The 13,677-nt window shown below is 45.8% G+C and overlaps 1 protein-coding gene across 7 annotated transcripts in view; it reads right to left on the bottom strand.

Annotated features, from left to right (window-relative positions):
• Positions 1 to 13,677, bottom strand: part of FLI1 (Fli-1 proto-oncogene, ETS transcription factor) — a 113,981-nt gene that overhangs the window by 88,106 nt on the left and 12,198 nt on the right. The window contains exon 1 of one of the 7 annotated variants that reach the window (XM_006257962.4): positions 12,058 to 13,426. The exons of 5 other annotated variants lie outside the window; for them this stretch is intronic. In XM_006257962.4, the coding sequence (XP_006258024.1) occupies positions 12,058 to 12,075 (18 nt within the window). In that variant the 5' untranslated portion in view covers positions 12,076 to 13,426. Of the gene's footprint in view, positions 1 to 11,319; positions 11,412 to 12,057; positions 13,427 to 13,677 lie in introns of those variants that run through there. One more of the 7 variants, XM_014600897.3, reaches the window with a different exon arrangement.

The following is a 13,677-nucleotide window of genomic DNA, read 5'->3' as shown; positions in this document are numbered from 1 at the left end:
CCCATGTTCAAGAAAGGCAAATTTAAACTACAACGGGTACAGAGGAGCTAACCAGGGGAACTGCAAGCCTGAATTTATGGGAGGAGACTAAAAGAGCATGACTTGCTTAGCTTAGCAAAGTGAAGGCTCAGGGGACAGGCTTCTTCCTTACAAAGACATCCGTGGGTAAACACTAGGGAAAGAAAAGAGGTTTTTCAATGAAAGAGCAGTCTTGATCCAGGAGCCTAGTTAAAATCTGGCCGTGATTAAATTTTGCTTGGAAATTGGAAGACGGTTTTCTAGCCTCCCAGAAGAGCAATGCAATATGGATAATTACTTAACTATGTAGCATTTCTAGGAATCCGTGGGTAGGCCACTAAGAGGGAAATCTTCCGATTATGACACAACTTTTATAATCATAAAATCTTCAGACTATCCCGCTTGTGTCTGTCTATGTTCTCTCTTCCTTCCTAAATAATTCACAGGGAAGATAAAAGCTTACAGAACGTGCAGCGGAGAACGGTAGGATTCTGACCATGCTCACAAAGCTGATCTTTCGCAAGACTGTTAGCCCAGGCCACGTGCTGCTGGAATGGTAGCCGTTTCCCCTCAATTTGCATGAAATGTCTCAGATTGCAACGAGAATCTTGATGTCACAAGAGAATGAGCAATCACTCAGATAAAATGTAGCATACAAATTCATATACATGACTGCCTTGGAGTGAAGGGCCTGTACTGGATGCAGAACTCAAAAAAAAAAAAAAGGTTTGGTTCTTGGCTCTGATACAAGCTTCCTGTATCATCTTGATTTGCCAGTTAATTTCTCTGTGCCTTGGCTCCACATCGGTAAAGTGGGGATGGTCAATCTTTTTCTTCTCTGAGGAGCAATGCCAGGAGGGTATGTGCAGTAGTGCTTGCAGCACTCAGCAGAATGGCCAACTACTGAGCGCTCTAGCCCTGATCGAGCAAAGCATCTGCATGTTTGAATTTAAGCTTGAGTGGTCCTACTGAAGTCAGGTTTATTGAGGTACTTTAGCCCTTGGGAGGAGTATCATTAATATGGAAATGTGTGTGCTGCTGTCTGAGAGAGCAGTTTTGCTGTAGCTTTAGGAAGGAAACTATCCATCTGATATGACTATACACAGATAGAGCCACATGCACAGGAATTTTGCCCGGGATTTCAGTGGGAGCTAGTTAGGATCAGGCCCACAATGTCATCATCATGTATACAATTCTTCTTTCTGCAGGACTACCTAACTGCAGCACCATGACTCACGGAGCACCCTAACACCCAGGACTCAGTCTAGATTCTCGATATGCCTCAATGCCACATACAGTTAAGCTTTACTACTCAAGAGGAGTTTCAGCACTTCAGGATGAACTCACAGATGAAAATCAAGGTGCTTTTTGGTGTTGTATAGATACCATGCCAGTTTATAACTAAGTGGTTTTTCAGAGTGCTAATGGCAAATCTTACTTTCAAAGGGGGCTGCAGGTACCTCCATATACCTTTCAGCCATTAACTCCCAGAAAGTCCTAAGACCTAGAAGACTGGTGTAGTCATCAGGACACCTGGGTTTTAGCCCCCACTCTGACACTAACCTACTGTGTGACAGTGGGCAAAGTCTCTATCATCTCCTGCCTCTATCATCTTCTAGCTTTTCTTCCATGTCTGCTAATCTCTGTGACTCTTGGTCTGGGCCTGTCCAGTGCGTAACAGGAGGCACTGGTCTTAGCTGGGATCTAGTGACTACTATTGTAATACAAATAACAATAACAACACTACCAACTTCTTGTTCCAGTCAGGAGCCCTTCCTAGAAGCCAAACTGTAACATGAGCCCTATGAGCAAACCCTTTACAACTTAATAGGGATTTAATCAACTGGGTTTTATAGCATTTGAGCAGGGCTCTATAGAAATTACCCTATAAATAGGAAGCAGTAGAAACCGCTAAGCTGCCTCCATTTTCTTCCTGAGTTGTACAACAGGGAGATCATTCCTAATTGAATTCTCCTGGATGATTCAAAAATAATCAATACAAAATTATTATTACATTGGACTTTGCTCCCTAGGTCTCGCACAAGTCCCATTCAAATCCTGCCCAGTCGTAGGAATCCAGTCTTGCAGGTTGGGCAATGTTGTTCTCTCTTCTCCCTGGATTAAAGCGGCATAAACCCCAGCTCCTCTCCCTGGCTTGGTGAGCAGTACTCTCCTGTAACACCCCCTCCTACTTAGCTGGTGTGGTGTGATAGATCCCTCCTGTTTCAGTCTAGTTTAACCACTGCCCACCCTGCCCAGCTTTGTAAGAGCGCAAAACACACACAGAAAGCAAATGCACAGCAGAAATGGGTCAAGAACAGAACTTTTTATGCAGTTCCCCGTCTTCCCCTCGGCTGGATTTTGGCAGTTTGGAAAAAATGAACCCCAGACACAGACCAGCTTTGTTGGAGGTGCTGATTTTGCAATACCCAAAGCAAAACCACCCCAGATTGCCCCATTATTTATTTATTAGATTTATATCCCACCCTATACAAAAAGCATTATGGAGATGGGAGGAGAGTGAACCTTTTTTGTTTTTATTTTCCAGAACCCTGCTGAATTTGGTGGTTCAAAATAAATTAATCCTGACCTAGAATCACCCTTACTTCTGATTTTAAAAATGCAACTTATTTGGCTACAGGGGTGTAGGTGGTCGCCATATTGGTCTAAGGACACAGGCAGACAAGGTTCTTTGGGTGAACTGATATCTTATTTGGCTATGCATGTATGTACAACAATACATACAAATACACTTATTTGGCTATGCATGAATGTACACATCTGTGTGCATGCATGTGTGTGTGTGCATATACGCACACGGGTTTCTGAGGCTGGAATTGAAAGCTGTGGTTCCAGAAAAATTTCCCCTGTATTGCTTTTAAATTCCTTAACACTCTAAGAAATGAGTTTCTAGAGTCTCAGCTACATGGATGTCAGTGGGAGCTGTAGCTGACCAGGGCCTCATTCACAACCCTACTTTGAAGTTTATCAAATATCTGCAACAGGATTTACTGCATTGACTTGAATATAAGACAACCCTGAATATAAGATGACCTTCCAATAATTAGATTCTATATGTAGAAAATGTATCCATTTTCTAATTTGGAATGTAATTATTGGAGGTTTTCCTTTAATTTGTCCCTCTCCTGTCTTGAGGGGGTCAAGTAACCCTTTCCCTCAACCACCCCCAACTTCTTCCCCCTGCAGGCAACCCTCCCTCCCTGTCAGACCCCTGCTCTCCCGGAGCACAAGGGGTAAACTTGAAAACATTGATTTTCAAATAAACATACCTGTAGTAATTTGCATATAAGCAAATTACTATGGGTAACCCATAGACTGGGGGGGGGGGGGGGGGGGGGGGGGGCTCATCTTGTTCAAGGTCAAATTGTTTCCAAATTCTGTTGGGCAAAGCCCAACAGTCAAGTGCCAAAATTCAACTGAGCAGAGCTCAATCATCACTGGGCAAGTATCCTCCCTCCCAGACTCACTGGACTGAGGCTTTGGATACTCCCCCCAAATCCAGACAGGCAACCTATGTGCAAGCCCCAGGCCTGGAGGCCTTGGGGTTCAGATGACCGCAGTCTCGCTTATCTTAGCCAAAAGGCCAACACAACTCTTAGGAACTCAAAATACACATTGTAGCTGAGCAAAACAATACACTGTGCAGTAGGAAGTTTGCAGTATTTTACAAAAATAGCCTTCACCCTTGAGGGACAGGCCACACACACAATACAGAATGGTTTTGCCTTTGCACAGTGCAATTACATTTAAATTCTGGTAATCACTTAAGGGATACTGCATGTGTGAAAGGTAGAGTTAAATACCAGGAAAAGGAGAGTGAAAAATGAGAAGCAAAAAAGTCTGCAAAGTAATTTATTAAAAGAAAGAATTTCTGCAAGGAAGGAAGGACCTTGCCACTGAGAATGTGTGAACACAGTAATATATCTTACACAGCATGTATCTAGCCATTTTGGATGACATTTTTGTCAGCAGCTAGAACTTGGTATTAGGATTCAAATATCTAGTCATAGGTTCAAATACCAACACGCATCTTCATGATACCCAAACTGATAAACTTAGCTGCATGCCACCTACTCCACATACATTTTACTTTAAATGAAACGTTCACAATTGATTACCTGCCTGCTTTTTATAGTCACATAAGAGCTCATCTCTATCAGCTCAAAGAAGTATCTGATTAAAATATTCCTCGTCCACACTACTATTATAGTAGTTTGTCTGCCTAGTGGCTGCCTGCCATCCCAGAGATGGTAGCATGTCAACAGCAGAGTCTTGTCCATGTACTGCTAGTCATGCCGAGCACTATTAAGTATGAAGAGGGCGCTAGCAGGCTGGTGAGCTCGCTCCGAGAGCTAGCAGCAAAAAAAAGACAAATGCTGGAGACTAGTGTTATGTAAAGTCCTAAGGAGATTTGGAACAGGAGCAGTCGAGGAGTTATAGTTTCCTTTGTTCTGTTAAAAGGGAAAAGGAAACACATCAGGAAACCAGACTGCGGAGCACAGGAAGTCTCACTTGGGCTGATAAAAGGAACTGATGTGAGGTAGGTTCAGATGCAGTTAAAAGTCAATCAAGCTTGGAACAACAAGAAGAGCTTCTCAGAAGAAACCAGAGAGCCAAACTGTGATTCTTGCTGCAGAAATGTACTTGTTCACATGGTTTAACTCTTTGGTTGCTTTCTTTAAAAAAAAAAAAATCTATTATAAAACTGCTTTAATTAGAATAAATTCTCTTCTCAACACAGATACATTGCTTTCCATAACCTGCTTCCAGGTTTCACCACACCTTTCATCAGACCTCTCTCCCATTTCTCATTTTCACTCATCAGCTCTCTCTGAAAACTTTATGCTTGTTGTTTTCCCTCTTTTTAAGTACAGATTAAAACCAGTGCTAGCACACAAGGGAACTCTTTGCTGCATGAGAAATGACAAATAATTACTTAAAGGTTCTTCCGCCAGTGACATTCTTCACACTGTTATTCTCAATTTTTCTGACTTGTGGGGCTACGGCTCCAAATATAGTTTATAAACGTCCACTACTCTGCAGCCCTGATCCTGACATCTGTGGCTTTACATGTGTCTTTGTTAGCAAACTTCAGTGAGGGATCCAGACCTGACTGCGCCTGTTAGTCAGTGTGCTGAGCATCGTAAGCAATATTTACCACAATGTGGATGACTCCTTTGGAAAAAAAATAAAAATGGGTAAAGAAGAAAAAAAATAAAGTTTGGTATCTGTGGATAGCACTTATTGCACTCTAAACAAAATTCCTTTTCCTCTGCCGTGTACTGTGTGATTTGATGGATATTCTGTGTTAAAGGCAGAAGCTAAGATTTACCCAAACTGTTACCATTGCCCTCCAGTGGTTTGCAATTCTCAGCTAGCACACTGAAGAATTAGGCATAAAAATCTGTATTTGGCATTCAAAAAGATAAGCTAGACACCCACTGAAGCCACTGGGAGCTGTTGGTGCTCATTACCTTTGCAAACCAGCCTACACAAATATGCACTTAAATACCTCATTGTGGCCATATTTTATGGGCCTGATCCTGCAGCTATTTCAGGATCCCCACTGACGTTAGTGCTAGTGGCCACTTAAGAAACAGGACATTTTTGTGTGTCCTCTTTAATAGTCTTTGACAAGAATATCCCCTCTGTTTGTGCCCTAGCTAATGGCAAATCCTCTTATGGTTATTAAGTTCTTGCTGCTTCAATGCAAAAGACGGGTTTCTAGGCTGATGTTACTGGCTTTGCAGATATACATCAGTTAATTATGTGGCTGTGGGTAGAGAGAGGAAGAGAGAGAAGACGTAGTTAGTTAGATGCATTACCGCTTTCAAAGCACTCCTTTTTGAACATTGTGTGCCAGATTCTGCACTGCCCTGCACCCTATGTTGTTATTTATTCCAATGAAAAGAGAGCTTGAATGAGAACACTTCGCACTACAAGTTGCAGACTAATCAAGAATCAGGCCTATAATTAAATGCAACTTTTTGCCTATTTTGGAAAGAGTTTATTTGCATGTTGCTATTTTAGTCCTTTTTTATTCAAACACAACGTATGAATATGCAGCCCCAGTTTTGAATGACAGATATCTGCACGCTCAGAAGTTCCTTAACCGACAATCAAGTAAACATACTTGGCAATTAATGCAACTGAATAAACTCCAATGCAATTTGAGCCAGAGTAAACTAATCCCAACATCACTGTTTAGACATGTATTTAAGCACAGTAATTTACTCCACTGTTGAATCGTACCTGTGTCTCATGAGACTATCCTTCGTTGGATTAAATTAATCTATTGCGCCCTAACTACAGCACACGTGTAGGTGGTGATGCTTTACTGCACCGTAAATTAGTCTACCATGCAGTAAAGCACAAGTGTAGATAAGCCTACCAAGACTATAAGCAACCAATTAAGTATATGTCACATCAGTTATTTGTATATGCCAATATTGCATAGCCACCCATATGCACTCATATCCCCATACAAACCAACACAGGAGATAGACCTGATTCAAAGCAATGCACCTTAACAGCACTCACAATGTAGGGACAGTTTGACTTCAGATCTAGCTGTGGAACTAAGCAACTAAGTTTCATAAATTGGGTCCCTCTCCAAAACGGGGTCTCTCTCACATAGCCAGGCACAGCTACTCATACATGAGTACACACACTCAAATATTAACACCATGCTACTGGAATGTTAGGTGTCTAACAAACCCACAAATGTCTGGAAATTTAAAGTTAAGGCTCCCCTGGCTCCTTTAACTCTCCTGCTCATGCATGTTTGCACTAAGATGGGACATAGGGTCTTTCATTACGTGGTCAAGTAATGCTGGGCAAAATTACATACGTTTATTTTACAAATGTGTCAACTATGCAGAATTCTAGAAATGTTTCACATGCTAACATTTTAAGGGGCAAGTTGTATGGCAGATGCCTCAGGGCATAGTTTTATTGGGACTAAGGACCCAGTTGTACAGAGAGGACGGGGACTGAAGTCCAAGGGAAATCCAGCCTAAGGATTATAAAGGGAGGCAATCATGGATTGAACTGCAGCTTCTGCATAAACAGCTGTAAAGATCATTCTGCCTGTATCTCTCCACCTCATCAGCATGACATCCTGTCAAGGCTCTCAGCACCACTTGAATTAGTGGTTCTCAATATCTTTAGTTTCATGGAACCCCTCATTAGACTCAAGGCACCTCTCAGAAAATGCCAGCTCTTAGTTTTCACTCATTGTTTGACGGTGGAAAAATAATAGAGGAATTTTTTTTCTCTTGTGAAGACCACAACAGGTCAGAAAGCTATTATCACTATAGATATCTATTTGAAATCTCTGGGTTTATCTTGTGAATCATGTTTGTACACCCAACATTGTGGGGTGCCCTGCAGCACTTTGAAAGAATCTCAAGGCACCCCAGAGTGCTGCGACACCCTGGTTGAGACTTAAACCAGCAGACTGAAATCCCAGGCACCTAAAGATTAAGAAGTGGGGCTGTGTACAGGTGGATGATTATGAGAGGAGAGGAAGCTTCTGCCCCCAAACTATCCCCAAACAGCAGGCAAGAGTGGCCACAGTCCTTCTACTGAGTGGTAGAGCTACTGGATTCTTGTCCATCCTGATCTAAGTCATCCCTGCCTAGCCGCACTGCCACTTCCCATCCAGAACAATGGAAGTGGAGTGGGACCCAGTTCTCTGGAGCAGAGACTGGGTCATAACCTCAGGTGACTTTACTCTTATTGGAATAAATGGTTTCATCCCTTCCCAGGGTTTATTAATGGAAGTGCTCAGCAGCCACTTTTCTGCTCCCAACTACTTCAGTTGCTATCTTTTTCAAGCTTCATCTTTCTTCTGTTGACATCACTGAAAAATATCCTTTGACTTTGGTGGGAGCAGAATTGAAACCTTTGTTTAACTAATGGGGATTGACAGCAGAGGCATGATCCTGCAGTCCTTACACTGGCAAAAATCCGATTGAGCAATCCATGCCCCATGGTGCTGATTTCTTTGGGAAAAAAAAACCCCTTAGGTTTAGTGTTAAACTATTTCAGCATAAGAGATGACTACTAAGAGTATTTAGTAACAGCTTTCAACTGTTTTTGCTGATGGCTATTAAAAGGTTTCTATAGAACATAAATTGGTGCGTCACAGATTAAGTGCTGCAATAATGGGTCTACAAATTTACACTTTTCAGAATCCATGCTTTCAGAAAGATGCTTTATAATGCTCTTGACACAGAAAGACACCCTGAACAACTGACTATCCGTATGCACGTAGTCTTCATCCACAGATTAAAACTTTGGCACTGAGAGTCAATGCCTTTTTCCAGGGAAGGGTGCACTGAAATTGCTAGAGGCAAGGAGATTTAAAACAGAATTTTAAACTGAACTTAAAAAAAAAAAATAGGTTCTGGTCTGAGACCTTGTGGGACAAGTTTCAGGGCAAGATGAAATGCCTGCAGTTCAGAAACAGTGATTGCAAGACAGACTTCACCCCACCCTTTGCTCTGGCAACCACCAACACACAAATCACGTATGTGTGTGTAGAAAGGAGAGGTTGGGTGGTGGTGGTGGCTGGCCTTTTGAGTAATGTGGGCTTTTCACTGCATGCCCTTTAAATGGACCAAGCCTTTTTTGCGTCTGGTACTTTGTGGCAAACTGCGTTTTTGCAGAATGAGAGCAGCAGTTACACAAATATGCTTTTTAGTAACAATAGGACTATGCCAAGTGTATTTACATCCCAGTATGTGGCAGAAGAGCATTCTTATGTCTTGTCTACACAAGCTAGAAGCAAAACAACTGAATCTGTTTGTTATTTTGATGCAAGTCTCCACCTGGGTATTTTGTTCAGATTGAGACTGTTGCGGTTTTGTTTATGTACTCTAATTTGTTCATAAATCCATTTATATTAAACCAAAGCAGTATGCTTTGACTCTAAAATAAGAATGTGCACACAAGGGTTTTCACTGAAATAATTAAAGACATTGAAAAAAATAGATTTAGTTATTTGGAAACATGTTTGAATGTGCACCAGCCCCTAGACTCATTTTCTCCTAGCCATCATCTGTCATAATTATTTAAAGAATATGGACAGAATTAAACTTAATTCACATAAAAGACTTGCAGTACTTCCCCTGGATTATGCACTCAGTACAAAGCTTCATGGAATTATTCTGCGTCACCTATCCAAAATCCTTTCCAGAATTAGGTACCAAAAGGATTCCCTAGAAAATGCAAGACAAAGCTTACTGGACTCCCAAAGTGATAAACAATAATTTATAAAGAAATCAAACAGGATTAAAGTCACTGGGCTTTATCCAGCAATGAGCCCAGGGCAAGTCACTGGGTACAGACCAAACTGGTTTAAAGCTTTCCATTGCACCGAGTTGCTCCTGGTGGTGCTCTTTCTTTGTAAGAGAAGCCCAATGGCTGCTCTAATTCATGCTGGCACAGTATCCACAAAGGGATGAAAATGTTATCCAGGATCAGTGTAGCATAAAAGCATCCTGAGCACTTTGCTTCATTGTGACCATGAGCCATTTTTCCACTATCCTAGTTGCAGAGAGGGAGTGTCAGCTTGATGCCAGTGGAGGGTCATCCCTGCACTGGAATAATCCTCTGTGGACCAGTAAGAGTTTAGAACCAAGTAATTTCATACAATGCAAAGCAGCCACTTGAGGATGTCATCTGATGCTGCAGTCTCCACGAGGCATAATAAAACACAAATGACAAAGTACAGACTGCATATGGGGGCTGCAGGGTAAAGAAAAGAAATCCTGATAGTGTCCCATACAGTCGCATTGATCTTATGAATGAATTCCTCACTGGCCCCTGCATCAGTGTACAATTCCTTGAATTCTGTTTATGAGTCTCGGTCACACTACGGCCCAAATGAGAAAGGGATAATCATTTGAAGAACCTGAACGATGCCCATTGCTTGCATATTTTAACACCTGAAGAATACACTGGAGACAAGGACCCTGCTTTCGCTCCCAGCCAAAAAGGATGGAATCACCTGGCAGGTTTTTTTTATCTCTGATTTCCATAAGTCTGTTCTGTGTGACATTCATCTATAATGGAAGGGGCTGAGACCTTGCCTTAATCACACCAGTACACAGGCCTCATCTCTCCTTTCTCTTGCTTCTCTCTGCTTTTTCTAGTACCAGTCCCTTCTCCAGCCCTCACCACAACCTCAACCGTGATGGTGAGAGGACCTGTTCTTCTGCTTCAGCTGGCCTTCCCAGTAATCTCCCTGTATCTCGCTGCCACATAGATTCATTCATAACTCAATAGCCATGCACACAACCTTCAAGAAAGTAAGAGATGACACCAATATTATTTTCAAACTGTATTCCCCATAGACATGGTCAAGTAGCAACTCCTGGGATTGGAAATATTGGTGCATAAAGATGCCTATGAAGTATGATACAAAGTTCAGCACCTAAAAAACATGTGTGGCTCAAACCACATCCTTTCCCATCACCCGCTGTCCTTCACCTTAGAGAAACTGAGGCAGGTGCCTCTTCCTTTTGGTAATGAATTGCAGCAAATCAGCTGGATCCCCCCAAAGGGACTCACTGGGAACCCAGTAGCTTTACTCTGCAGCGAGAAGTGCTACAGGGAACCAACCAGCTGCTGGCCTAAGGGTGGCAGACTTCAGCAAAGACCTCAAAGGGCTTTAAAAAAGCAGGTATCACCCTCTTCTTACAGATGAGGAAAAGGGGGCACAAGCAGCTTGCCCATGGTCCCATAGGGAATCAGAAGCAGAGTCAGTGACCAACTTGGGTTTTCTGGCCCCCCTGTCCATAGCAAAAACAGCAGTTTGCCACTGAAACAGAAATCATCTGCTAATGAGATACAGTCACAGAGGAGCTAAGGTGCCTCCCTACTGCTCTGGACTCATGCCAAAGGTCACCCCTGGCTGGCCCAGTTGTAACTGGGTGCCTGGTCACTGGAGGGGGCTGGGCGCAAGCTAGCCATGCACTCCCGGACGTGTGCTGCCAGCAGACCTTAAGCACGCTAGGCGGGTGGGCTGCTAGCATGGCTGCCAGGGTCACTGGACTGGGATCTGGAAGGCCAGCCTTCAGTTCCCTCTTCTGCTCCCAGAGCGGCAGGGCCTGTCACTGCGCGGCTCAGTTCCCCATCTCTACATGGGGACAAAAGCAGCCTGGGGCTGGGCGGAGGAGCACACCCGGCCTAAATAAACCCTTTCCCCAGATGGGTCTTGACAGGGGCCTGGGCTGCACGCCCGCCCCAGGGCAGAGACAGGGGTGCACTTACTGCCGCACCGCCGGGGTCTTGCGCTTTCATCCTCTCGTCGCCTGGCTCCGGCCTATCCCCGCTGCTCTCCTCCTCCTCCTCCCCGGCTCGTCCCTTGCTTTCCCCCGGGCTCCCTCCGTCCATGCCCTGCTCCCCTCCCCTCTGCACTTGTCTCAGGCCGCAGGCCCGCGACAGGTTTCAGTTCCTGCCAGTTCGCAGCTTCTTTCCCCCGAGATCAGCAAAAAAAAGAGAAGAGGAGGCCCCAGCCCTCCGCGGCCCACACCCGCCCAGGCGATAGCATCTTTCGAAATCCTCCAACCCCAACACACCCCCGGCCTCTCGCTGAGCGCCTGCTCTGCCCCGCGCTGCCCGGGGGTCTGCCCGCCCCCCGGGCAGGGGAAGGGCTGGGCCGGCGAAGAAAAACACCCTCTGCTCCTCGGAAATGAAGACATCCCGCTACCCACCCACCCACCCACCCACCCCCCGGGGCGCCGCTGCCCTCCCTCCAGCCCCGCGGTGCGGCGCGCTGCGCTGCGCTGCGCTGCCCCGACGTGCGCCCCGCAGCCCCGAGCGCCGCCCGCGGACACGCTGGAGCCGCCGGGCAGGGACAGCCGGCAGAGGGGAGGAGACCGAGCTCTCTCTGGGCTCGCAGCTGAACCAGATCCAAGTCCCCCTCCCCCGGGCAGGGCGCCTCTCCGGAGCGCGGACCTCCCCGCCGCGGGGCCGGGGTCCCCCCTCGCCCCTCCGGCCTCCGCTTACCTTAATAGTTCCGTCCATTGGGAACAATCTCCGGCCGCCCCCGCCAATATTCCACACATTGACCCGGCTTAGGCTGGGACCGACCCCTCGAAGTGCTGCCCCTGCCCTCTCGTTCACTTCTCTGCCCCCTTCCCCTGCCTTCACTTTTCCTTTCTCTGCCTCTCTCGCCCTTTCTACTTGTGCGCGTTGCAGCCCAGCGAAGGGGAGACAGTTAACCGGATGAAAGTTTTTTTTCTGCTAATTTTGGGAAGTGAAGTCACTCGAGGAGGAAACCTTCTGTCTCTCCGCCGGTCCTGCCTTCTTGATCAAAATATATCTGCATTTCACACACAGGATATTTGCTCCCTGCAGATAAGAGAGGACCAGAACAATAGCTGGTTCTTTCGGGCAGGTCTCGGGGGGCGAGGGCAGGGGCTGCCACGCACCCGGGCTCATCCCCACGTCTCGTTTCACATGTATTTGGCAATTTTTTTTTTTGATTTTTTTTTTTGGCTGCAGCAAACTAGCCTGAGTCACTGACTTTCCGTCTCTTCCCACAGATTTGTATTAATGCGTTTTCCAGTCATAGGCAAAATTAAGGGGAGAAAAGCCGAGCTGGGCACGCAGGGTATTTAAAAGGCAGCCCCTGTCCCCGCTCCTGCCCGGGGAGACTTTCCGTGAGTCCTGCCTGAGCGGGCTCGGGTCGCCTCCAGTTATGCCCAGAAATTAGCGGTAAGTTGCAGGCCAGGCAGACCAACTACATTCAAGATAAGTTCACCCATGTCAAGTGCTTCCCTACGCTCAGATGCGGGTTTTTTTTTTGTTGTTTTTTTTTTGCTGACTTTCCAAGCAAGGGAACTTCTCGTTCCCCGTCGTTTGAAAGAAGCAGTATTTTTGTTTTTTTAGAAAAGGGTTCGCCTTCACTTTCTCTGGGGCAGAAGAAAGCGTGCTGTGACACGGTTCAGCAAGGGAGGAAAAGCGAGCACGGATCTAAACTCCTGCAGCAGAGCAGCCTGGCTGCAGGGATCTGCTCGAGATCATTTCCTTCCCAACTGGGAAAAATGAAGTCGCGATTCCCGTGGCTCGGGCACTGGTCCATTGCATGCCAGTGGGCTTCAGACCCCCCCTGCAATTGCTATATCTGGTTAAAAGCCACCGATCACCAACCAGGGGGCAGACTGGAAAGCGACAAAAAGATGCCACATGTGTTGAAAAATTCCCTTTTCGCTCCGGAGGGCGGGTCACATACGGTGTTGGTGTCACGGGCACAACATCTTTAAAGCGCTCCAACTAGAGAGTAATTGGCATCAGATCCGGCGGTTCGTTCAGAGGGGAGCGATCACGCACGGGTCCTAGAGAAAGGGACATCCCTTCCCTTCCGTGCTAAAGGAGGAAAGAAAGAGAGGAAAGGAAGCCCGAAGCGGGGGGAAAGCTCTCCAAACAATCAAGGCAGCGGAGACAAAGCACTCCTGTCCAACCTGCCCCCCAGCCCCCTGCAGCACACATCCTGCTGCCCCTTGGGCAGCTTTTCTTGCCCACTCCTGCAATGCGGTGCAAACTGCCGGAGCCCAGAAAGGAAAAGGCGATACAGCCGAGACAGATTGCGAAAGGTAACAGGGCACTCAGCATCCCACTCCTGCT

Source organism: Alligator mississippiensis, chromosome 16 (assembly GCF_030867095.1).
Source record: "Alligator mississippiensis isolate rAllMis1 chromosome 16, rAllMis1, whole genome shotgun sequence".
Classification (NCBI taxonomy): Eukaryota; Metazoa; Chordata; order Crocodylia; family Alligatoridae; genus Alligator; species Alligator mississippiensis.
Note: the sequence above shows the minus strand (reverse complement) of the source record. Positions and strands in the feature narration are given on the sequence as shown.